The sequence below is a fragment of the Rhinoderma darwinii genome, chromosome 4 (genome assembly GCF_050947455.1).
Source record: "Rhinoderma darwinii isolate aRhiDar2 chromosome 4, aRhiDar2.hap1, whole genome shotgun sequence".
In the NCBI taxonomy this organism is placed as follows: Eukaryota; Metazoa; Chordata; class Amphibia; order Anura; family Rhinodermatidae; genus Rhinoderma; species Rhinoderma darwinii.
The window spans coordinates 184,798,025-184,825,989 of record NC_134690.1 but is presented as its reverse complement, the minus strand read 5'-3'; the positions used below and the strand labels follow the sequence as shown (position 1 = coordinate 184,825,989).

The following is a 27,965-nucleotide window of genomic DNA, read 5'->3' as shown; positions in this document are numbered from 1 at the left end:
CTTTTATATTTTATTGTGTGACATTAAGTACCATTCATACGTACATTGTTTAATATTGCCATATTTGTTCTTTCAACAGGTTGCAGAACTGCACCGAATGACTTGGTTTATATACTAGATGGCTCTTGGAGTGTGGGACCGGAAAATTTTGAAATACTTAAAAAATGGGTTGTTAACATTACAAGTAATTTTGATATTGGACCAAAATTTACTCAAGTTGGAGTGGTGCAGTATAGTGACTATCCTGTTCTTGAAATCCCTCTTGGCCAGCATGAGTCAATTGATGATCTCATAAGAAGAATGCAAGCTATTGAATATCTAGGAGGAAACACACGTACTGGAAATGCGATTCAATTCGCAGTAGACAATTTGTTTGCTAGGTCTTTGCGACCGCTAACCAAAATTGCCATTGTTTTAACTGATGGTAAATCTCAAGATGATGTCAAAGACATAGCGGAGGAAGCAAGAAAGAATAAGATTACTCTTTTTGCCATTGGTGTAGGCTCAGAAATCGAAGAAAGTGAGCTAAGAGCAATAGCTAATAAACCATCATCTACATATGTGTTCTATGTTGAAGACTACATTGCAATATCTAGAATACGGGAAATCATGAAGCAAAAACTCTGTGAAGGTAATTTGTTTCTCTAAACAAAAAATGTATTAATTAAAAATGTGGAATAAATTATGAAGATTGATTTTCTAAAACATTTGTGGTTAAAACTACACATACGCTGGTATAATAATAATAATAATGGAATATTAATACATTATACAGTATGTTGCTAAATATCTATTTTAAAATATGAGCAAAAATGTGCATTGGCGACCTAAATTTACTTTTAGGTCACCAATTGTATCTGCCTATTCAAGAGTTATTCACCACTCTGAACACTTTCCAGACACTAGTCTCTGCTGAGTGTATGCTTTTTGGAACCATAAATAGAGACGCACTCTGACTGGCAATGTTATATGAGACAATCTCTAACTAGTATTGTGTATAGGAGCACACTCTGGCAAGCATTAATAAAGAGTCACGCTGTTGAATGGGGTAATCTCTGGCTGAAACTGTTACCAGAGACCCTCTGTCAAAAGCACTGTTTATGGAAGCCCTTTGACCCTGTTCATTGGGACATTATCTTGCTAACTGTTTATAGGGTAACTCTGACTTTTTTTTTTAAATAGAAGCATTTTCTGGCTGACACTTTATGGGGGCACTCTGACATTGTTTATAGGACTATGTTGTTATTACGCACTAACCTACATAATTTAAATGAGTCTGCATATACAGTACTGAGCAAAAGTTTTAGGCAGTTGTGGGAAAAATGATGCAAAGTAAGAATGCCTTCAAAAATATTGCTAAAGGGGTTTTCCCATGAGAGACATTCATGACATATCCACATGATATGTCATAAATGTCAGGTAGATGCGGCTCCCACTTTTGGGACCCGCAACTTTCTCTAGAACGGGGCACCATAAACCCTGTTCTTGCTTTGTATTATCTCGCTGACTCCCGGCCACTCCCTGATTATATCGTCAAGAGTTACGAAAACAGCATAGCTCGCTGAGCTACGCTGTTTCCTTAACCCCCATAGTAGTGAATGGCAGTTATGGAAGCAGCGTAGCATCAGAGCTATGCTCTTTCCGTAACTACGATTCAGTTCTTGCGGAAACAGCATAGCTTAGCAAGCAACGCTGTTTTGGTAACTAAACGACCATATAGCCTTTTTCATGGTCGAAATTCACCTCATTCAGTCACAACACAGAGCGGTTGAACGAGGTTTACAGGGCCCCGTTCCGGAGATAGTTGTGGGTCCCAGAGGTGGGACCAGCATCTATCTGACATTTATGTCATAAATGTCTCTCATGGGAAAACCCCTTTAATAGTTTTTGTTTTTTTTTTATCAATTAATAAAATGCAAAGTGAATAAACAGAAGAGAAATCTAAATAAAATCAAGATTTGGAGTGACCACCCTTTGCCTTTAAAACAGCATCAATTCTTCTAGGTACACTTGCACATAGTTTTGAAGGAACTCAGCACGGAGGTTGTTCCAAACATCTTGGAGAACTAACCACAGATCTTCTGTAGAGGTAGGCTTCCTCAAAACCTTCTGTCTCTTCATGTAATCCCAGACAGACTTGGAGATGTTGAGATTAGGGCTCTGTGGGGGAAATATAATCACTTCCAGGGCTTCTTTCTCTTCTTTACTCTGAAGATAGTTCCTAATGACATTGGCTGTATGTTTGGGGTCATTGTCCTGCTGCAGAATAAATTTGGAGCCAATCAGACGCCTCCCTGATGGTATTGTATGATGGAAGTATCTGCCTCTATTTCTCAGCATTGAGGACACCATCAATCCTGACCAAATCCCCAACTCCATTTGCTGAAATGCAGCCCTAAACATACAAGGAAACTCCACTAACCTTCACTGTTGCATGCGGACACTTATTATTGTACCGCTCTCCATCCCTTCGTCAAACAAACTGCCTTCTGTTACAGCCAAATATTTCAAATTTTGATTCATCTGTCCATAGCACCTGTTGCCATTTTTCTGCACCCCAGTTCCTATGTTTTCGTGCATAGTTGAGTCGTTTGGCTTTTTAGGCACAATTCTTCCATGAAGACCACTTTTGGCCAGACTTCTCTAAACAGTAGATGGGTGTACTTGCATCCCACTGGTTTCTGCCAGTTCTGTGCTGATGGCACAGCTGGACATCTTGCGATTTTGAAGTGAAGTAAGCATGATGTGTCCTTGATTTGCTACATTAAGTTTCCTTGGCCTATAACTGTGTCTGGAGTCATCAACGTTACCCGTTTCTTTGTGCTTCTTCAAAAGAGCTTGATTAGCACATCTTGAAACCACAGTCTGCTTTGAAATCTTTGCCTGGGAGAGACTTTGCTGATGCAGTGTAATTAGTATAACTACATTGTGTCTTGTTGCTGTTAACAGTCTTTCCATTAAGTGACCTGTGACATGAAACTTTCTTCCCCAACCTCACCGGAGCTAAGCCAGTTTTAAGGCTCCTACACAGCTATTTCTTTTAGAGTTAATGACTGTGTTTCAACCTACATATGAAAATTATGATCAATATCACCTGTTTGGTTAATCATACACCTGACTATAATCCTACATGACTTTGTGCAAGTGTATCTAGCAGAATTGATGATGTTTTGAAGGCAAAGGGTGGTTACACCAAATATTGAGTTGAGTTAGATTTCTCTTCTGTTCATTCACTTTGTATTTTTTTAATTGATAAAAAAACACCTATTAAGATATTATCGGCAGCCCTTCTCTCTATCAGTGCAGGATAGAGAGAAGGGACAGCCCTTTCCGTAATAAAAGTAAAAGAAATTCATACTTACCCGGCCGTTGTCTTGGTGACGCGTCCCTCTCTTGACATCCAGCCCGACCACCCTGGATGATGCGGCAGTCCATGTGACCGCTGCAGCCAATCACAGACAAAAAAAAGCACTCATACGTAGCCCCTCCATCCTGCTCTGGCCTCCGCAATGACGCTGCAATGACGCTGCAGCCTGTGATTGGCTGCAGCGGTCACATGGGCTGAAACGTCATCCCAGGAGGCAGCACTGGAGGAAGAAGCAGGGAGTTCTGGGTAAGTATGAATGTCTTTTTTTTTTTTTTACAGGTTGCGATATTGTGATCGGAAGTCACTGTCCAGGGTGCTGAAACAGTTACTGCTGATCGTTTAACTATTTTAGCACCCTCGACAGTGACTATTTAGTGACGTCGCCTAGCAACGCTCCCGTAATTACGGGTGCACACACGTAGTCACCTGTAATTACGGGAGCCCCATAGACTTCTATGGGCCTGCCCGTGCCGTAATTACGGCCTGAAATAGGACATGTTCTATATTTTTCAACGGCACGGGCACCTTCCCGTAAGCATACGGGGAGGTACCCGTCGCAAATAGAAGTTCATGGGCCCGTAAAAACTTGCCGAAATTACGGCCCGTAATTACAGGCGTTTTTACGTTCGTGTGCATGGGGCCTAACACTTCTATTTTTTAAAGCATTCTTACTTTTGCATCATTTTTCCACAACTGCCTAAAACTTTTGTGCATTACTGTATATGTGCCGAGTGTGGCCTGTGTGCTTCGTCCTTATGCTTTTCAAGGGAGAGTTATCCAATTTTTATTATTACTCTTCCCAATGTTTTTTACAGTTAGACTTTTTTTCTATATGTGCCTTGTTATATTAGTGATGTAACTATGATTTGTCTGTAGTAATTAATATAATGACTACATTACATACTGCAGACTAAAAACTTCAAACAGCAGAAAAAAAACATTTTAAAGTCATCTAATGTTTCTGCAAATAGTTCTCCATGTACTAAAGTCAGCACAAGGATTACATAATGTTTCAGAATTTTTGACCTTGTCATAAACTGTAATAAGATGCTTTTTCTCTTTGGTTGAAGTTTGCCAAGCATATGCACTAAATTATCATGGAACACATGTTTACCTTAGAAAATGTTGCAAAACTATGATATTATTTAAAATAACTATTATACTGTGATGTTGTATATTTTCTACATGAACTTAGAAACTGTAATGGATCATAGTATGAGCATGGTAACATCAGTACCATGCAAGTAAATAATTATAATGGAGCATTGTATGACAAGTTGTACCATACATGTGCTATGAAAATGTATTCAGGGTATCATTTCTCATCAATAATCAGAGATGGAAATTGTAATTCTGGTTGTTACATTTAAACTCTGTCGGTTCTGCTCATAAATGTTCTCAAACAGCTGGAGATGCCCACATTTCAGACAAATTTGCACAAAACTTTTGAGATCCAGTTTGCATGACTGTCCCTCCAAAATTAGGACTGTTGGCAAGTATGCATAGGAGAATAATGAGGGAAGGATAATCACACTGTCCTCCCAGCAGGCAGAGATGTTGTGCTGAGGCATCATGAGTTTGCTAGCCAGAGGCGTAACTTGGAAAGACTGGGCCCGATAACAAACTTTTGACTGGGCCCCCCCCCAGGTGCAAGACGCAGCTTCCCTTATAGATAGTGCCCTCTGTAGATTGTGCCATATGGCCCCACTATACAGCCCCCCCTGTAGACAGTGTCACACCCAAATTGTAGATAGTGCTGCCCACCTCCCCATTGTAGATAGTGCCATACAGCCCCCTGTAGATATCGCCATAAAGCTCCCCTGTATATAGCACCACACACCCCCCCTCCCCTATATATAGTGCCACACAGCCCCCCTTCGATAGTGCCACACACAGACCCATGTAGATTGTGCCACACACAGCCCACAGCCTTCCCCCTTGTAAACAGTGCCATACAGCCACCCTAGTAGATAGTGCCACACAGTCCGCCTTAGTAGTGTCACACAGCCCCCCCTTAGTAGTGCCACACAGCACCCCCTTAGTAGTGCCACACAGCCCATTGTATATAGTGCCACATAGCTCCCCCTTGTGTATAGTGCCACACAGCCCCTTGTATATAGTGCCACACAGCCCCCCTGTATATAGTGCCACCCTGCTTCCCCCCTTGTATATAGTGCCACCCTGCTCCCCCTTGTATAAAGTGCCACACTGCTCCCCCCTTGTATATAGTGCCACCCTGCTCCCCCTTGTATAAAGTGCCACACTGCTCCCCCCTTGTATATAGTGCCACCCTGCTTCCCCCATGAATATAGGGCTAAAAAAATTATATCAAAATCATACCACCCATCATCTCGCTGAACATCATACAGTGACTACATTACTGATTAGAGGCAGAATAAAATTTACATTAAGTAACTCACCGGTGACGTCTCAGATTCTAGTTCTTTTTTTCTTTTCTTCTCCATCCAGTCCAGACCTCTATGATGACTTCTCTCGACCATGACCCATTTCTGCAGTATTCCGCTCAGATGTCTTCAGCTCCTCACTTTTTGCCCCTTACTGCACCAGGACGCACCGGTATGTCCTGGTGCAGGGGGAGAAGTATGGAGCGCGCTCACGCGCTGAGCGCGCTCCATATACTGCGCAAGTCGGCTGTATTTTACAGCCGACAACCAGGACTATCAGCCAGGAGCAGCGATCACGCTGTTCCTGGCTGTTTAACACCTCAAATGCTGCGGTCAATCGCAACCGCAGCATGTGAGGCGTTGAAAAGTGGGGGGCGGCCCCCTCCGGCAGCTCATCGCCCTCCTTGCAATGAGATCGGGGTGGGGGGTGACGATGGTTGTTATGGCAGCCCAGGGGCCTAATGAAGGCCACCCAGAACTTCCTTCACTCTGCCTCTGTTAAATAAAAAATAAAAAATTACAATATACTTCAATACATTAGTGTTGTAGTATATTGTACCAGCGATCTAATGATCACTGGTTCAAGTCCCCTAGGGGGACTAATAAAATGTGTAAAAAGAAGTGAAATAAAGTCTTTAGTAGTGAAAAAAAACCTAAAAAAAATTTACACTTCAAAAAACCCCCCTTTTCCCATTTTTTCTCTAAAGTAATGTAAAAAATTAAAAAAGTCAACAAAATTTGTATTGCTGTATCCCTAGAAGTCTGAACTATTACAATATATCATTATTTAATGTGCAAAGCGAATGCAGTAATTAATAAAAAATGTAAACTGCCAAAATTGCAGTTTTTTGGTCACTTTAGCTCATAAAAAACATTTAATAAAAAGTGATCACAACGTCATATGTACCAACAAATGATACCAATAAAAACTACAGCTCATCCTGCAAAAAATAAGCCCTCACTCCGCTCAATGCACGGAAAAATAAAATTGTTATGGCTCTCAGAATGTGGTGAAACAAAACTATTTTAACTAAGTTTTTGTTTTTTTAAAGTAGTAAAATATAAAAAAAATCTATATAAATTTGATATCACCGTAATCGTATTGAGCCACAGAATAAAGTTAAGTTGTTGTGTTTACCACACAGGGAATGACGTGAAAACGGAACCCAAAAAATAATGGAGGAATCGCAGCTTTTTCCAATTTCAGCCCGCAAATCATTTTTTTTCAGCTTCCCAGTACATTATATAGTACTTTAAATTATACCAATATAAACTACAACTCAACCCGCAAAATATAAGCTCTCCCACCACTCTATCGATGGAAAAATAAAAACATTATGGCTCTTGAAATGCGGGAAGTGAAAAACTAAAATGAAAAATCAAAAAATGGCTGTGTCCTTAAGGGGTTAAAATATTTCTGCACCTATAATCGAAGATAAAATTCTCAACACCTCTAAATATAATAGCGCCATACACTGCACCTTTAATTATAATAGCGCACATACACTGTGTCCCTGATTATAGTAGTACCATACACTGTGTCCCACACACACACACACACACACACACACACACACACACACACACACACACACACACACACGCCCCCTGTAGATTGTGCCCCACAAACAGCCCCCTCTAGATAGTGCCCACATATGGACTCCAGAACTGCAAGGCAATAGTGCTAACCACTGAGCCACCGTGCTGCCGTACATAAAGCTTTCCACATATAGCCCACCTCTGTAGATGGTGCCTCACATATAGCTCCCCCTGTATATAGTGTCCCACATATAGCCCACCCCTGTAGACAGTGCCATACATATAGCCCCCCTGTAGATAGTGCCCCACAGGTAACTCACCCCTGTATGCAGTGTCCCACATATAGCCCACCCCTAAAGAGAGTGCCCTACAAATAGCTCCCACTATAGATAGTGACCCACATATAGCCCACCCATGTATATAGTGTCCCTGATATAGCTCTCCCTGTATATAGTGCTCTACATCCCCACATATAGACCCCCCTCTAGATAATACCACTCACAGAATTATTATAAAAAAATGAGAAAACTTGACATACTCACATGATCCCGTTCCCATGCCGTTCCGGTGGCAATGCAGTCCTGCTCTCTTCGTCATCGCACCACTAGCGTCATTGAAAGGCGCTGATTGTCAGGGCAGAATGACTTGCCCCGTCAATCAGCGCCTTCAACAACGGAAGCGGCGCAATGGCTAGTGTCGTGGAAAGGTGCTGAATGGCGGGGCAAGTCATTTTTCCCCGCCAATCAGCGTCATTGTAAGGCGCTAAATGGTCAGGTGCCATTCTTTGCTGATGCATGCATTTGTACCTGCGTGCTATAGACGCAGGTACAATTACTGCAAGAGGGGGTTGTTGTCGCTAGCACTGGGGCCCCCTCCGGTGCTAGCGACGCCACCAGGCATGAGAGTGCCCGTGCCCCGGCCCATAAATGTTAGAGGCCGGGAAGCGCGGGCCCAGCAGTGGCATCGCTACCGCTGTAGCAGCCATAACGGCTGCTAGCAGCGCCACTGGGCATGGGGGGGCTGTGTCGGCATGCGTCACGGGCCTCCTCATGCCGTGGGCCACGAGAAGTAGACAAGAGGCTGAACTGCATGGAAGCAAGGACAATATTCATATAATAGTCCAGCTCGGGATGGACTTTCAGGTGAGGGGTGCAGGGATGAAAAGTTGTGTTTCTGTTGGAGCATTTCTTTAATATTTATGTTATTCATTGTTAATAAGATATATATGATTATGCATGGTGGTTGGTGAATGTGATTGAACTTTTGGCCTGCACCTTTCAATTGCATTAAAATGTAACTGATCTATAAACTGAATAATACCATTTAAATAATTTTGGGGTTTTATGCCAAATCTTGCTTGTTGTGGTCTACTGCTAACAGGGCTATCTGATCATGGCCAAGCACTATATATTGCCAATCTGATCATGGCCCATCTTTAGCAGAAGAAAACTGGAACATTTACAGAGGGGTGGTACAAATAATCATTTCTGACCACTGGAAGCCTATATCATAAATATGTTTTTTTTTTGTTTTTTGTTTTTTATTACATAAGAACCTTTCATTATCTTATAATTTTCTCCGTTGATACTGCAGGTGACAATATAAACATTCTATGGTCGTTTAACACAAGTAATAGATAACTTAGCTGCTGTATTATATCTTGTAATTGTATATATTGATTTGGCCCCCTTCCTTTAGATCTAATTTAAAATGTACTTATCATTTTATTTATTTTAAATCTTAAAATAACCAAAATTTGTGTAATGAGAGGTTAGGGAGAAAGATAGGTGAGCCCTAATCTACCCGCCACTCAGTCCCTGCCTACTTGCAACGACCCGTGCTAAGCGACGGGGTACAACTGGGCGACGGTCCCTACGCTCAGTAAGTGCAAGACAGACAAACAGACAAGGGTACACAGAAGCTAGGGAAAACGGGAACGAGCCGAGTCAAACCAGGAGAGAACGAGGTACAAAACGCTGAGCAGGAGAGTGGTCAGAAAGCCAAGGTCAATAACAAGCAGATGATGAGTAGTACAAGCAGCAGCAGCAAGCCAGGAAACAAGCATAGAAGAATCACAGGCAAAGGAGGAACAGGAAAGGCAGGTATAAATAGACAGTGGGCGGGAGCTAGCTCCGTCTGGCCAGGCTGTGATAGGCTCTCCCACTCCTAAGCCTGCCATCCTGAGTGGTGGAAGATGGAGTCAGTCTCACAGACATAGGAGCAGGTGCAGACTGATTGCCCATGGGCGTCGACACAGAAGCTGTGTCTGGCAAATCCTTTACAATTTGGTTCTCAAATTTTCTGTTACAAAAGTTCTAAGTATTCGGCTTTGAGTTATAGACAAAATTAAATGATAAAAATTCTGTTTGCCTGCAGTTGCCAATAGAGGGAGCTGACAAGCTTACTGAAGACAGATTTATTATTGAGTTTAGTAGGAGCCCCATGTACAGTAGTTGTGACTGCAGGCAGCAAGAATGACAGTAATTAGCTTTTTTTGTAGGCAAACCCTTTAAAACACCACTATTATCTCTCTTGTTGGCTTCGTGTACCAAAGAAGACACAAGTCTAAAATAAAAGGTTGTACTTTATATGCATTGTTCATGCTTTTAATCAGCAGAAAATAGTCGATCAACTCTTGTTGGTTGACTGTTGCTCAGTGTAACATCAGCATACTACCTACGAATTTGCACACCCTGTAGAGCTTATTAAATTGTGTATTGCATTATGGTTTCTATCCTAATCACTACTCAGCTTCTCCACCTGTAGGCTTATGTATTTTTGGATTAAAATTTACAATAAAAGTCACAGCACCTTGCTGTCAAATGCATTAACACTTGAAATGTTTTCTCTACATATTCATGTGCATCTGTCATATGGCATTTGTCATCATATTTTACAAAAATATTTTATTTGAATTGAAAGAACAGTATTTCCTCTACCATAAGCCAAAAACTTAAATGGTACATGGATGTTTGGTTCCAATAGAGAGTGCCAAATATTTCTTTACAAGATTTTTCTTAGAGATTTTATGAATATATTTGGCAATGCTGGTTTTATACATAAAACATTCTTGACATTTTGAAGTTTTCTTTTCATATAACGTGACACAAAAGGAGGTGAAGTTTTCTGAGAACTGAGACTTTCCTGAATTAAGAGAATAGCAAAAAAGAACCAAATCTGTTTGGCAGGTGGAATATTTTCTTTGATTATTTTCATGTTTCCTGACCTTCTGAGATCATTGTAATTGTTTCAAGGGTGTTTTAAAGTGCCCTATCTCCTACATAGTCTGATCGGCGCTGTAATGTAGATAACAACAGTGGTTTTTACTTTGAAAAATTATAATTTTTGAGCACGTTATGAGCAATTTTAGATTTATGCTAATTCGTTTCTTAATGCCCATCTGGGCGTTTTTTAACTTTTGACCAAGTGGGCATTGTAAAGGAAAGTGTATGACGCTGACCAATCAGCGTCATACACTTCTCTCCATTCATGTCCATTTGTACTCAGCACAGCGTGATCCAGATCACGCTGTGCTGTCACATACACCCACATTAACTTTACTGAAGTGTCTTGAGAGTGAATAGACATCACCTCCAGCCAGGATGTGATGTCTAGTCACACTCCCGACACTTCGGTAAAGTTTTTGTTGGACTTACTCATGCAGCAAAGCGTCATCTTGCATCAAAGTAGTCCTCGAATCTGAAGTAGTCCAACAACCGAACTTGTAAAAAAATAAACACACAAAAATAATTAGTATCACGTCAAGTGTGTTTTTTTTAAATTCTCAATAAAATGGATAACGAGGGTTGTGTGGAATTTTAATTTCAATAAAATACTTTATCTAGGTCTTTGTATTTGTTTAAACTTTATAACTACTGCCCTAGTAATTGTCGCTGTCTGATTTACAATGCCCATTACTAATGGGGGGACTTAATATTAGACATGAAGAGGTTAACACTAATCCCCATTATTACCCTGGTACCCAGCGCCACCAGGAAGAGCCGGGTATGATCTAGTACCCGACCATCTGTAGTGACAGAGGGGCACTGGGGCGGCCGCAGTCTGGTATTATTAGTCTGGGAAAGGCCAAAAACAGTGGCGCTTCCCACCCTCGTAATGCTAGCCTGCTGCTGCTGTGTTGTATCTGGCTGGTTATAAAAATGTGGGAACCACACATCGTGCTGTCCAATTATTTATAAAAAAAAATGACGTGGGGTCCCCCTCATTTTTCATAACCAGCCAGATACAACACAGCAGCAGCAGGCTAGCATTACCAGGGTGGGAAGGGCCACTGTTTTTGGCCTTTCTCAGCCTAATAATACCAGCCTGTGGTCACCCCAGTGCCCAACCATCACTACAGATGGTTGGGTACTGGATCGTACCCGGCTCTTCCTGGCACCCATGGTGGCGTTGGGTACCGGGGTAATAATGGGGGTTAGGGTTAGCCTTTTCACCGGCTAACACTAAGCCCTGCCTTAGTAATGGACGCGGTCAATCTGTCAGCGGCCATTAGTAAGTTGGCAGCGATAAAGTTAAAACAAAATACAAAGACATAGAAAAAATAGATTTATTGAAATAAAACACCCCCACACAACCCTCATTAACCATTTTATTGAGAATAAAAAAACCTGTAAAAAAACCACAAAAAAAAACATTAGTAAGGGCCTGTTCACATCACCTGTTCACATCACCGCTACCCTTCCGTTGATGGGTTCCATCGGGTTAACCCCTCAACAGAAAGGCAAACTGAAACCTAAGCTTCAGTTTCCCTCACTATTGTTCTCAATGGTAATGGAAATGTTGCTAAAGATTTCCGTTTGTCACCGTTGTGGCAGGGTTCCATTGTTTTGCATTGTCGACTGCGCTATTGATTCCGCCAAAACAACGGAACCCGTTCACAACGGTGACAAACGGAAACCATTAGCAAAGTTTCCATCACCATTGAGATCAATTGTGATGCAAACGGAAGCTAAGGTTTCCGTTTGCCTTTACGTTGAGGGATTAACCAGACGGAACCCCTCAACGGAAGGGCAGCGGTGATGTGAACAGGGCCCATGTGCATGTATAAGCTGGGGCCCTGTATCTAAGCCTAACACATGGTGGGCTTTAAAGGTTGTCCAGTCCCTAAACATTGATGGCCTATCTTCAGTATAGGCCATCAATAGCTGATGGGTTAGGGTCAGACACTCGGGACCCCCGCCAATTAGCGGTTTTGAAGTGGTTGCAGCCGCTCGTACGAGCACTGCTTCCCCTTCATTTCCCTCACTTGCTCACACTGTGAATCGCTGACACGTCCGTGTTGGCGATTCAGTGTGAGAAAGTGACCGGAATGAAGGGGAAATAGCGCTCGTATGAGCGGCTGCAACCCCTTCAAAACAGCTGATTGGCAGGGCTCCCGGGTGTCTGACCCCAACCCATCAGCAAGGCACTAAAATTAAACTTACCTCCTCTTGGGCCGCAGGTCCTCACTCCATTAATTGTCGGGATGCTGTGCGCAGCGCATAGCATCGTGACGTTATGCGCTGCGCATAGCGCTGTGACGTCAGAACCTCTGATGCGCTCCAGGAAGAGGAGGGTAAGTACTGTCAGTTTTATAGTAACAGGGGCCCGTGTAGTTTATTACATAGGCCCCAGTTACTATAGTAACTTTTCATTGATGTGGTGCGGTGAGCTGCGGGCCCCCCTGGCTTCTGGGCCCGGTCGCAATTGCGACTGCTGTGACCCCTATAGCTACGCCACTGCTTGTTGCATTAGGATGACCATTCTCATCCTGAATGAGACACAGTGTGCCTGAGCGATCATAATCGTGGCTACGGCTGTAATACACAGCCACTGCCCTGGTCTAACGGCGAAGAGAAGAGAAACCTCCTCTCTCTGCAATTAAGCCCTTGAATGCCGTGATCAAAGCTGACCACGCAGAGCTGGGATTCATATTTTTAACAACAGGTTCTCTGTTTTGCCAACAAATAAATACACGCCAGTCACGGTGTTTCACGGTGTATCGCACCATGAAAATAGATTCTAATATTCAAATAAAACAATTACATTTAGTGACTCACAGGTGACATCTCAGATTGGAGTCATTCTTTTTCTCTTTTCTTTTTTATTCGGCCCGGACCTCTATGATGAAGCCTCCTGGCCACAGCCCATTTCTGCAGAGTTTGCCTCTGAGATGTTTTCGGAAGCTCACTTTTCCAACATTTCCACACCTATAAACGAAAATATTCTCATGGTGCCACACTCTATGCCCTTGAATATAAAATTATCATACATTGTGCTCCTGAATATAATAGTTCTATACACTGTGCCCCTGAATAAAATTGTGTCAAACACTGTAAAGTAATACACCACACACACAGTGCCTGCTGTAGATAGTGCCACTCACAATGCCCGCTGTACATCGGGGCCCTCATAGAGTCCTCTGTAGATTGTACCTCCTGTAGATAGGGACTTCTATAGATAGGGCCCCTTGTAGAGTCCCCTGTTGATAGGGCCCCCCATTAAGTCTTCTGAAGATATGGCCCCCATAGAATCTCCTGTAAATAGGGTGACCGTAGAGTCCCCTGTAGATAGGGTCCCCTAGAGTCCCCTGTTGATAGTGCCCCCTGTAGCGTCCCTTGTAGATAGAGCACCCTATAGAGTCCACTGTAGACAGTGCCCCCTGTAGCCTTCCCTGTAGATAGGACCCCCTATAGAGTCCCCTGTAGATAGGGCTCCCTGTAGTGTACCCTGTAGTTAGGGCCCCCTATTGAGTCCCCTGTAGATTGTGCCCCCTGTAGCGTCCTCTGTAGATAGAGCCCCCTATAGAGTCCCCTGTAAATAGTGCCCCCTATAGAGTCCCCTGTAGATAGGACCCCAGTAACGTCCCCTGTAGATAGGGACCCTGTAGATAGGGACCTCTATAGAGTCCCCTCTAGATAGTGCCCCCTGTAGCATCCCCTGTAGATAGGGCCCCATATACATAGTGCCCCTGTAGATAGTGCCCCCTGTAGCATCCCCTGTAAATAGGGCCCCCTATAGAGTCCCCTGTAGATAGAGCACCCTATAGAGTCCACTGTAGACAGTGCCCCCTGTAGCCCTCCCTGTAGATAGGACCCCCTATAGAGTCCCCTGTAGATAGGGCTCCCTGTAGTGTACCCTGTAGTTAGGGCCCACTATTGAGTCCCCTGTAGATTGTGCCCCCTGTAGCGTCCTCTGTAGATAGAGCCCCCTATAGAGTCCCCTGTAAATAGTGCCCCCTATAGAGTCCCCTGTAGATAGGACCCCAGTAACGTCCCCTGTAGATAGGGACCCTGTAGATAGGGACCTCTATAGAGTCCCCTCTAGATATTACCCACTGTAGCATCCCCTGTAGATAGGGCCCCTGTAGATAGAGCCCCCTATAGTGCCCACTGTAGATAGTGCACCCTGTAGATAGTGTCCCCTGTAGATAGTGCCCCCTGTAGCTTCCCCTGTAGATAGGGCTTCCTACAGAGTCCCCTGTAGATAGTGCACCCTGTAGCATCCCATGTAGATAGGGCCCCCTATAGAGTGCTTTGTAGATAGTGCCCCCTGAAGTGTCCCATGTAGATAGGGCCCCTGTAGATAGGGCCCCCTATAGTGCCCCCTGTAGATAGTGCCCTCTGTAGCATCTCCTGTAGATAGGGCCCCCTATAGATTCCCCTGTAGATAGTGCCCCCTGTAGCATTCCATGCAGATAGGGCCCCCTGTAAATGGTTCCCCCAGTAGCATCCCCTGTAGATAGAGCCCCATGTAGCATCCCCTGTAGATAGGGCCCCCTGTAATGTCCCCTGCAAATAGGGCCCCCTATAAAGTCCCCTATAGATAGTGCCCCTTGTATCATTCCCTATAGATAATGCCCCTTGTAGCATCCCCTGTAGATAGGGATCCCCATAGAGTCCCTTGTAGATAGTGCCCCCTGTAGCATCCCCTGTAGATAGGGCCCCATATACATAGTGCCCCTGTAGATAGTGCCCCCTGTAGCATCCCCTGTAAATAGGGCCCCCTATAGAGTCCCCTGTAGATAGTGACCCCTGTATCGTCCCCTGTAGATAGGGCCCCTATAGAGTCCCCTGTATATAGTGCCCCCAACACTGCCCACTGTAAAAGAAAACCATTATACTCACCTGTCCCCATTCCCGCTCCGTCCTCCAGTGATGCCAGGCCTTATGCAGAGGAACGAAGTAGCGGCACGATGACATCATTGCATCGACTGCTTCATCGCTAAAGCCCTGAATGGCAAGGCATAATGTGTCTCGCCACACAGCGCTAGAAGAATAAATTGTATACAACTGAGAGCAAGGGACCTGGGTACCCGCTTCACGGCGGTTCTCCGAACCGACTTTAATTTTAACAACCGGTTCAAGAGAACCAGGCGAATCGGACGGATCCCACCCCTGTGACAGCAGTATTCAAAGGGAAAATGAGAAGCGAGGACCCCCTTGGATTGCATCACAGGAAATTCATGTGACGCATTCGAGGGACCTGCCATATATGGACAGACAGCGTAAGGATCCATCGAAGGACCCCAGGGCTGTCTGACCATTTCTCCTGTTAGGGCATAATTAGGTATGACCTAATACCTGCCTGTGTGCAATCAGTACACAGGCTAATGTACTGGCAAATAGATATAAAAAAAAAAATCTAAATGAAAAATACCCCTATGGGATTAAAAAAAAAAAGGAAAATTAATTTAAAAAAAATGTTAAATAAAAAATATCTGTCAAAAAATACACAGAAATGCTAATTTTTTACAATTAATGCAATCTACAAAATATAAGTGCCAAAACAAAATAATATACACATATTTGGTGCAAAAATAAAAAATGAAAACTGCAGTGGAACTGCTTTTTTCTGCATTTTTGCCAAAATGAAAATTGATATAAATTAAAAGATAATGTAAGGCACCTACATAAAATCCTGTAAAAAAAATAAAAATATACAGCTACGTCGAACAAAAAATTAAAAAATTCTGAGTGCCGGGATGCAAAGAGGGAAGTATAAAAAAATTGTTCTCTCCTCAAGGCCAAAATTCACCATGTCCTTAAACAAGGAAATCGTTATTTTAAAATTATATTACATAATATTAATAATATTACAAGTATGTTAAGCATTCCTCACTAAAGTTAATGCAGGTATTTTAAGCATTCCTCTTTCAAGGTACTTGAAAAACATTCTTGACTGTGCTTATAAAAATATTTATTGAATCAAAATTGTACGCTGGCAACTTTCATACTTGAATTGCATTTCATTCTATTAATTGAAAAATAAAAACTTAACTCAAGAGAAAAATGTTGCAAAATACACAGCGACCAATTTTTCAAAACTGTAAATTGGTAAACTGGTAAAGTCTGATTGGTTGCTACAGTATGTGAAACAAGACTACAGTACACTTTTAAGTGCACGTATGGGTTGACAAGCATTTTTGTTATCTTTTAAATGGGTATTCTTTTTTATTTAATTTATTTATTAAAGAAATAAATCAATAAATAAGGAAACAGAATTTTCTATATATACATGTGTTTGAAATACTGCTCACATATCTTCCATATACCTATGTTGTAGACACCTGTCACACAGTAGAATGGTATAGCCAATAGAGGTCTATGAGGCCATACTGTACCTGCAATTGCACACATAGGCATAGAGAGGTGTTTTCTGACATTAAAACATGTTCCCTCGGATCCAGTTTTAGAGGTATTCTACCCTAGAAGCATTGCTTATTTTTGTGAAACTTTCAAAAGTCAGTATTAGAAAATGTTACATCATAGAACAAATTCTTCATTTACTGGATTTATGTATTGGATTTTAGTTGTCTTTTGAGTAAATCACTTATAATGAAGAGATGGGTTTGATTCAATAAGTTTGTTTTAACATATACTCCATACAATGGTCCTAACATTTTGCCAATATACAAGTATACCAATGAAACTGAGTACGATGTGGGAGGAGAAAACTCATTAAAAAGGATTAAAACACTTGGAGGGCTTTATATTGTTTTTGTACAGTGAACAATGTATTGTGTTTGCTTTTTCCTTAATTTATTAGATTATCCAGACTCTCCCTTTTCGGAAGCAGTATATGGCAACAGTATGATCCGTAAAGGTATATCGAACAACCTGGCTTGGTTTACTGGAATGTGCATGATGTAATGGCAATAATAGGACCTATTTAATAATGTTTTCTTGTTGCATGTTTGGTGCTAAAATGTAACTGCAGATTTCATATATAGAAGTATGAAAAATTCTCAAATACTAGGCTTCAGTTGCAAAAGGAAAGCATACACGATGGGAGCTACTGAGGTTTTTTGTTTGTGTACTTTGATAAACTGCCCAGCCTATATCAATTCATAATCCCACAGCCCCCTTCTCTCTGCTCATGCACATGACCGCATTACGGCTCCATACTACCTCAGCCATAATAGGGCACCAATAGAGGTGTATGGGGACCTACTGTACTTCCTGTATGCATCCAATTTCATAAAGAGGAATACAGAGGTTTTTCGTGTGGGATTTCTTTTGAATACGACAAATGAAAAAAACAGAGGTATTCTTATCTAAAAATATTTCTTCTAAAGTCATTTATTTCTGTAATGCTGCATCCAATGAATGTATCATATGCCAACATACGGAGCACTTATTACTCCATAGTACAGGACTGCAGAGACTCTGTGTGCCTCCATACAAACAGAGCCAAGTGCATTAGGCCTTTTGGTCAATTCTGGGTTTTAAGATATTCAAAAGTTTTCCAGCTATTTTCTGAATTGCACATTTAATACATATATATATATATATATATATATATATATATATATATATATATGTATATATATATATATATATATATATATATATATATTTATACATATATATATATATATATATATATATATATATATATGTATATATATATATATATATATATATATATATATATATATATAAATACATAGACTTTATTTCTAATGTCTTTGATTGTACTCATGTGTATAACATGCTTCCATGAAAAATATAAGGGATGTAGTCATGCAAAAACTTCCAGCAGGACAATCCTTCGGCAGATAGAAGTCAGCCCCAATTACCCCATAAAAATGCATTTTTTGCTTGGCACCTATGGCTCTTCTAATTTTGGAAAAGTTAGTTTAGGCATTAACATTCATCACGGGATAAGCGATAAATGTTAGTTTGCTATAGCGGGGGGCTCAGTAGGAGGAAGTAGTATGGAGTGGTGTCCAATCATGCAGGCTGCCGCTCCACACAACTCGGAGTTACGTAAACAGCTGAGTGAGTGCTTTTGGACCTCTATTGATCTATCTTTGATCTTCTATCCCGTTGATGTGTGATAAATGTTAATGCCTGGAATGTCCTTTTAAGTTCAACCTGTTGGATCCTTGTTTTCCTTGATAGGAGACTTTAAGAGATCATCGTGCAGTCTTCATGGACATTACATTGTTTGTGGATTCTGTTCAAATTAAAGGAATCCACCATGAAATATCTAAATACTATGCCATTGCTGCAATATATACTATTAAAAGAACTACTACTATGAGCAAAAGTGAACTCATAATAGAATGGCACAGTGGCTTATCCATGAGCGGAATAAAAGCTGTAATTAACAGCAGCTTATATACTGAAAATCGCAACATAGCCGTATGAGGTTTAGTTTTTTGTGGGACAAGTTGTAATTTTTTAACTAAGACAAAAAGACTGAAGGAGACTCTGATAGTTGGCTGGCAGTAGAACATCATATATACAGCTTTGCTTGTGGCAAAAAAACAACCCTATTTCCCAACTATCACTAAATATTGATTTGAAACTTTTATTATGCTATTATAGCGAATCAGATGAACCACATATATGTTTAAAAATGAGCGTGCATGCTGCTGCAAAGTAACACCGTGGGACAGAGCCCACGTAATGTATGGTGCACAGTCTTAAAGATGGCCGGCGGCTGCAGAACGCCAAGCCCGATGAGAGGTGTATTGAAAAGCTAGCAGCAAAGCACGCAGTTAAAAGTATATTCAAAGCCCCCCCAACATGTTTTGCCACGCAATTGGCGTCTTCAGGTGTACTGGGGCTATTGACAGCGCGCCCCTGATTTCCGGGAATGAAATAGAGTCCGGAAGGATGCAGCAAGGGGAGAATCTGCCAATCAGATTCCGCCAGCAAGATCGAGCCTCCCATTACTTTGACAGGCACTCAGACCATCCTATCAGAGTATCATAACAATGGCCAATAGAATCACTAGAAAACTGGCCAATCCGATTAGAGTAGGGAGGTCGAGCCTCTCATAGTGTAATGGACATCCGTATTGACCAATGAGAATGCTATGTCAGTGGCCTATGGTGCGTTCTTAATGCGCATATGAGGAATATCGCCGAGAATATCTGGAGTCTTAGCTCAGGCATATGGGAAAGTACCGGTGTGCCCAGCGCATGCGCAGAGATTATTATTCCGCTATGGGGGAGCTAACATGAGATAGTACAAGTGACTATTCGCATGGTATTAATCAGAATTAGGAAGTCCCAAAGACTTTCCTCTACTGAATATATCATGCTAATTACCAAGTTGGATAGCATCCATCAAAGGCACATGACCATAAATGATGGGTGTATATGTCCGTAAAACAGAAAGAGACGTAGCTGTCAATTTGTCGTAATAAAAACTACAGAATGGTTCAATGAATGAAAAGATTATAAACAGTATATATTATTATATTTCAAAGAGGCTAAGTCTCTCATGTATAGAGAGACCCCTCTGAATCAGAACACATTACTGGGGAAGATTGTGTCCATAATATTAGAATATATATTTTTACTACAAAACCCAAAAATAGTTTTAAGATTGTATACCATTAGTTAATCATCATAGAAAGGCTGCAATGGTGAAGCCTTCATTAAGTCCCAAGGGACTCAGGGTGCCTAGCCGGTGAATCCACCTAGCTTCCTCTTGCAAAAGTTTACGGTCAAGGTTCCCCGCTCGTGGAGCTCGTTTAATCTGGGTAATGCCCCAGTATGTTAATAGTCGAGTGTTTCCGCCATGGACAGATCAAAAATGTCTTGATAAAGGAGTATCTTCTTTATTATTTATGGCAGAAAAATGTCTAGAGATTCTTCTTCTTAGTTCTTGAATCGTTTAAAATCTTAGATTTTGTTATCTAGAGGGTTACAGAAACTTTTGGTAGTAGGCATAGATGAACAGAAGAAGCATCTACCACATCGGTGGGATCCAATCACTGACAATTTTAGCCAGCATTTAGGTACTGACGAGGGCTTGAGAGACCTTGAAAATGTGCTGCTTGAAAACGAGGCTGGGGCTACCAGTGTGCAAGGTCCTTTCTCCTCACTACGACCTAATTATAAACTAACACCTCCATTTTCACCATACGCTCATATCGATACTTTTGTCAAGATGGTTAGTGCTGAATTGAAAAAACTTAAACCAGATAAATCAAGGATCTCAAGTAATTTAAGTGAAACAGAGAAATTGGCATTAGAGGAATTATGTAGAAATGAACATCTTGTTTTGAAACCATCTGACAAGGGTGACAATATTGTAGTCATGGATGAGAAGGTTTATCTCCATATGGTTCGCAGGCTGCTTGACGATACCACAATGTATGCCACCCTTGACAGAAATCCCACAGATTCGTTTTTTAAAAGAATTACGTGCTCTCATTTTTTACACCAGAACTCGAAATATCATTACACAGGATGAGTTCAGGTTTCTATTTAATCCAAGCCCGACCACTGCTACCTTTTTTGCACTACCGAAAATCCACAAAGTCTCTCGCCCTGTCCCTGGCAGGCCTATTGTATCTGGTAACGACAGCCTTACACCAGGAATTAGTCTTTATGTGGACGAAATTCTTGCGCCCTTTGTGACACCCTTCCTTCTTATTTGAAAGATAACAAGGACACCCTCACTAGGATCCAGTAAATTCATGTTACGCAAACCACCATGATTGCTAGTATTGACGTTGAGTCACTATACACCAACATTCAAAACGAAATTGGCCTTACAGCTGGCACTCATTTTTTGAGCACTAAAGGCACCCAATTTCAGATGCATAATAAATTTGTGCTGTCACTTTTCTGTTTTTTGTTAACTCATAATCATTTTATTTTTGCCCAAAAATTCTACCATCAATTAAAAGGCACAGCAATGGGCACAGCTTGTGCCCCTACTTACGCAAATTCATTTTTGGGGTGGTGGGAAGACACTATCACTTTTTCTGAAGATTTACTTTGCTTCACCTGACACATTTTATTTTGGGGTAGGTATATTGATGACATTTTGATTCTTTGGGATGGGGACCGTTCCTTATTCACTGACTTCATGTCAATACTCAATAGCAACAAAATTGGTATGAAATTCACTTATGAAATTCACTATACAGAGATTATATTTCTTGACCTCAAAATTTCCTTGGACCCTAGAGGTGGTGTCCAAAGCAATATCTCCCGGAAGCCCAAAGCCACAAATAGCTTTGAATTCCAATAGGACAATACTTGAGAGAAAAAAGAAATTGCTCTGATGAACCATCTTTTAAAACCGAATGTGATGGGCTGTTTTCAAAATTCATTGCCTGTGGCTATCCCAAAAAATGTTTACACAGTCTATGCCAGGGCGGCAGATAGAAGAGATCTCTTGTGTGAAGCCAATCAGAGGAGTCACTCCAACACTAAAGCTGGTTTCAAGCCCGCACAATCGCCATCGATTGTCAGATGCATTGGCACCTTTGACGCTTGCTCCCATCAAATAACAAAAATCCTACAAAAATACTGGCCTATCCTTCGTGCAGACTCTGATCTCCGTGACCAAATATCCATCACCCCTAGTATTACCTATCGAAGCGGTAAAAACGTACGCGATTACCTTGTACATAGTCATTATTCCCAGCCCTTGTCAGTACCTAAATGCTGGCTAAAATTGTCAGTCATTGGATCCCACCCTTGTGGTAGATGCTCCTTCTGTCCATCTATGCCTACTACCAAAAGTTTCTGTAACCCTCTAGATAACAAAATCTATCAGATTAAACAATTCATAAACTGGCAAAGCAGCGGAGTTGTCTATGTGGTGAAATGCCCATGTCCCAAGCTATATGTGGGCAAAACGATTCAAGAACTAAGAAGAAGAATCTCTAGACATTTTTCTGCCATAAATAATAAAGAAGATACTCCTTTATCAAGACATGTTCGATCTGTCCATGGCGGAAACACTCGACTATTAACATTCTGGGGCATTACCCAGATTAAACGAGCTCCACGAGCGGGGAACCTTGACTGTTAACTTTTGCAAGAGGAAGCTAGGCACCCTGAGTCTTATGGGACTTAATGAAGGCTTCACCATTACACCCTTTCTATGATGATTAACTAATGGTATACAATCTTAAAACTATTTTTGGGTTTTGTAATAAAAATATATATTCTAATATTATGGACACAATCTTCCCCAGTAATGTGTTCTGATTCAGAGGGGTCTCTCTATACATGAGAGACTTAGCCTCTTTGAAAAATAATAATATATACTGTTTATAATCTTTTCATTCATTGAACCATTTTGTAGTTTTTATTACGACAAATTGACAGCTACGTCTCTTTCTGTTTTCCAGATATATACACCCATCATTTATGGTCATGTGCCTTTGATGAATGCTATCCAACATGGTAATTAGCATGATACATTTAGTAGAGGAAAGTCTTTGGGACTTCCTAATTCTCATTAATGCCGTGCGACTAGCCACTTGTACTGTCTCATGTTATCTCCCCCGTAGCGGAATAATAATCTCTGCGTATGCGCTGGGAACACCGGTACTTTCCCATATGCCTGCGCTAAGACTCCATATACTCTCGGCGATATTCCTCATATGCGCATGCGTCAGTAAGACCGCACCATAGGCCACTGACAAAGGCAATTTTCATTGGTCAATACGGCTATCCATTACACTATGAGAGGCTCGACCTCCCTACTCTAATCGGTTGGCCAGTTTTCCAGTGATTCTATTGGCCATTGTTATGATACTCTGATAGGATGGTCTGTGTGCCTGTCAAAGTAATGGGAGGCTCGCGTCAGCCCTCTGCCGAAAGCAGCCAGTAAAAGTGTTCTCTCGAATCTATGTCAGAAGCAGTACCACATCCAGCTATGTAAAAGAGCTAAACAGACACTTCAGCAGCAAAATGGTAGGACATTTTTAATGAAGACTATTTAGAAAGTTGCTTTATTTAGCATTTAGGAAGCAATTGAACAATAATAATAATAAAAAAAAATCAGTGCAAAGGTGTCCACAGCTTTTAAAGGGAACCTGTCACCAGCATTTCACCTATTAAACCAGTAATACCTGAATAAGTAGGTGTAAAATCATTTTTATGTAACCTATAATTATCTTCTAAATAGACTCTATACCTTTAGTACTCCGTTATTTAGTGTTCCTGCACTTTATGTAATGAGCATAAAAGATTCATATCTTAGTTCGAAAAGAGTCATAGCTTCATTCCTCAAGCCTTTCCGAGTTAACTCCACCTCCTTACTTTTGAGTGGCAGCTTACTTTTGATTGACAGAATTCAGGGTGGGCCAGTTTTCGGCGGTGGGCGGGCATAAGAAGAGGAACGAACAAGACTGCCAGATTTTTACTGTAAAAGGCGCAAAATGTTTGCATATCGTTATTTACGGTCAGAGGAGGAGTTTGGAAGAGGGGATAACGCCAATGAACTTTTGACAGCAGCGGGCAGCGAGGGGTGAGTAGGGTTCAATAGGTGAAATGCTGGTGACATGTTCCATTTGACTTCACTACAGGTCTAGTTTAGAGCTTCACATGTTCAGGATTAATTCCCTGTTCCTTTTTCATCAGATCCTGAAGGCAGCGGGATTCTGTTTTCTATGAAAAGGGGCTTATGACAAAAGTGGTAGTGCGTTTCGTTGCTCTTAAGAACTAAGGTATACTAATACCTTCATTAGCATATGAAATGTGTAAGGATATTTTTTGATAAAAAAAACTATGCTTTTTACCATACTAGTATGAAACCTGCAAGCCAGAACCTATACAGAAAGCTTTTACTGTACATTACGGTACTGTACATTACTGTACATTCCTAAGCTTTGAATTCTTTTTTCTATTTTCATTAAAAGGTTGCACAAATATTACTTTTAATGAAGTCAAGTAGAAATTACATATTATTTTTGCTTGCATTGCCTGAAAATGAGATGTTGCCAGGAATTTTGTTACCAAACCATGCATTGTTGGAATTGACCTGGGTGTAATAATGAATTATTACACGTGCATGGCTTGCTATGTGGGGAAAAGCTTAGACTAAAATTCTGCTTGTGCTTTGAAATGTTTATCAAAAGTAAAAACTGAATTTTGTGATGGAGAAATATATGAGCCGTCTAGATTATAGAAATGTGGTCCTGTAAGGCATTGTATCCAGAGTGTGAGAAATGACTGTTCACTTTCAAAATGCATTTTACAATTATGCTCAAAGATGTGACATTACTTTAATAAGCTGTATTGGTCATATTTATTCATTGGGTATGTATATGTATGAAAGTTTATTAAATATAGAATGATGCATTTTGTGGATTGCATGTAGTTTATATCATTGATGGATATTTAAACTAAGATGTATCAGTCAATGTTTCATAATGTTTTCTCAGAGGAGGCCATTTTGATATCACAATGAAGCACCCCTCCTTTATGTACGGTATATTCTTGCTACAAATTAGATAATAAACAAAAAACTGCAACATATTTTTGGCAGAATCTAAGGCTTCAATCACATCTGCGTTGGGACTCCGTTCATGGGTTCCATCTGAGCTTTCCGTCAGGGGAACCCATGAACGGAATGCAAACTGAAACAAATGGAAACTATAGGTTTCCGTTTGCATCACCATTCATTTCAATGGTGACGGATGAGGTGCAAATGGTTTCCGTTTGTCACCATTGTGTAAGGGTTCCGTTGTTTCAACAGAATGAATAGCGCAGCCGATTACGGTAATGATTCCGTCAAAATGACGGAACTAGGGGCGTATCTAGGAGAGACTGGGCCCCATAGCAAACTCTTGACTGGCCCCCCCCAGGTGCCACAAGCAGCTCCATTTATAGATAGTGCCCCCTGTAGATTGTACCATACAGCCACACTGTAGACAGTGCTATACAGCCACGCCCATAGGCAGTGTCACACCCCACTTGTAGATAGTGCCCCCCACCTCCCCCTTGTAGATAGTGCCATACAGTCCCCTGTATATATCGCCGTAAAGCCCCCCAGTATATAGCGCTATACAGATCCCACTGTATATAGGGCAACACAGCCCCCCTTGTATGTAGTGCCACAAATCCCCCTTAGTGGATAGTGCCACATAGCCCCCTTTAGTAGATAGTGCCACACACAGACCCCTGTAGATTGTGCCCCACACAGTCCCCTGTAGCTAGAGCCACAGCCCTCCCCTTGTAAATAGTGCCATACAGCCCCCTAGTAGAGAGTGCCACACAGAGCCCCTTAGTAGTGCCACACAGCCCCTTGTATATAGTGCTACACAGCTTCCCCATGTGTATAGTACCACACAGCTCCTCCTTGTGTATAGTGCCACACAGCCCCCCCTTGTATATAGTGCCACACAGCCCCCCAAGTAGTACAACGATATGCATGTATTTGTACCTGCGTGCTATAGACGCAGGTACAGTTACTGCAAGAGGAGGTAGCTATCACTAGAACCGGAGCCCCCTGGAGAGGGCCCATGCCACCCGGTCCATAAATGTTAGAGGCTCGGTGGCACGGGCCCCTTAGTAGCATCGCTACCGCTGTAGCAGCCATAACGGCTGCTAGCGGCGCCACTGGGCATATGGGGGGCGTGTCGACGGATGGCACGGGCCCCCTCAAGCCACGGACCCCATAGCGCCCGCTACAGCTGCTACAGCGGTAGTTATGCCACTGGACGAAAACCCTTAAACAACGGTGACAAACTGAAAATTTGATCCGTTACCATTGAAAACAATGGTGATGCAAACCGAAATCTATGGTTTCCATTTGTTTCAAATAGTATTCCGTTCTTGTATTGCCCAGACGGAAAGCTCAGACGGAATCCATTAACGGAGTCCCGACGCAGATGTGAACGAAGCCTAAAACAGATTTTCATGGGAAATCTAGCAAGGGCTAAAAATTATACAATATGATTGTAAGTAAAATGATGCTTGATGCCAGTAACATTTTATAGTGATAGATCCATCATTATCAATTTAAAGCTATAACTGATGTAACTCCTACAATTATTTCTCTTCTACTCACTCGCTATTAAAATGTTATGTTTTATAAGTAGTAGTAGTAGAGTTTATGATTCTGCGACTGGAATAAAATAGTGGTTAAGCTTTCTAGCTCAGTTAAACCTGTTCAATTCGTATGTCGAGTCCACAATGACAAGCTGATGAGGGGATGTCAAATGGGTAGTTCTATCACTAGGGATCTGTTGCGTTATTGCTTATTTTGAAGTAAAGATAAAGTATTACACAACACCAAATAAAACCATTAAACGTCTATATTTTTTAAGAGACATCGAAGGTAATTTAAAGACAGGTCTAACCTATAGGGGTGGCTCCTGATCAGCAGACTTGCCCCTATTAGCTCAAGATGCCCTTATACATCATATGTGAAAGGTTTATCTAAAGAATAACTGAATATCTGACTTCTGTTCATTATTTAGCTTTTCTGATATTTTTACTGTGTAGTTGCATTATTCACTTATTCTCTGATTTGTCTTTAGAGGATTAAACAGCTAGGTGTTCTTGCACATCACGTTCACAAACAACAGTACATTTGAATTTTATATATTTAAAAATACATACAGATGAAGCCATCTTTATCTTGACTCCGATAACTTGGTGCAGAGTGATATCACACAACAAAGTCCATTGGAAAAGCCAAGTTAAAGTTTCTTGACACTGTTTACTTAATGCGTTAAAAGTCAAGATAAAGACGGCTACATCTGTTTATACTGTGTATTACGGGCATTTGCTACTATGTGCCTATTTAGTTGCACATATCCGCTGTTGACTTCCACCATAAAAACAGGCATACCTTTTAGGTCCACATTATTAGGTAGACCTACACTTTTCAGTGCAGTTAATACAAATTATCCAGATGTAAACCAGCTAGGACACTCTTTTGGCATACATCTGGCCCATAGAAGTTTATGGGGACATTACAGTATATTTTACACTGAACTACAGATGTGTCCACCCTTACCTTTGCTTGAATTTGCTTAAGGACTCCAATTTCTCATAAACAAATGAAATGCAATAACGCAACATGTTAGCAAAACGCTTGAAAGACTGCAATTCACTGCTTAACCACTGGGTGGCCATACATAGACACATAGAGCATAGACAGAGTGACAGAGTATCGAAAAAGCAACATTTTTTTCAAAGCTGGTCATTCCACACCACACATCTGTTAAGATATGAGGAAAAGTCAGGTAGGACACATCTGTATTTGCTCGGATACACACAGCCTCATAAAATGGATGCTAATCTAAAATGCCTTTTTATTGACTAGTGGAGATTTGATTTATTCTAGTGGAGATTTGATTTTGCTGTAAAGTTGGCATTTTCATTTGGAAATACTTCATACTTTGCCACCAGCCTTTCATATCATAGATACTCATTG

The 27,965-nt window shown here is 41.4% G+C and overlaps 1 protein-coding gene across 1 annotated transcript in view; it reads left to right on the top strand.

Moving 5' to 3' along the window:
- Nucleotides 1-27,965, top strand: part of COL21A1 (collagen type XXI alpha 1 chain) — a 384,255-nt gene that overhangs the window by 111,874 nt on the left and 244,416 nt on the right. Inside the window, exon 3 of the mRNA XM_075864141.1 lies at nucleotides 80-631. Within this exon, the coding sequence (XP_075720256.1) occupies nucleotides 80-631 (552 nt within the window). The remainder of the gene's footprint in view (nucleotides 1-79; nucleotides 632-27,965) is intronic.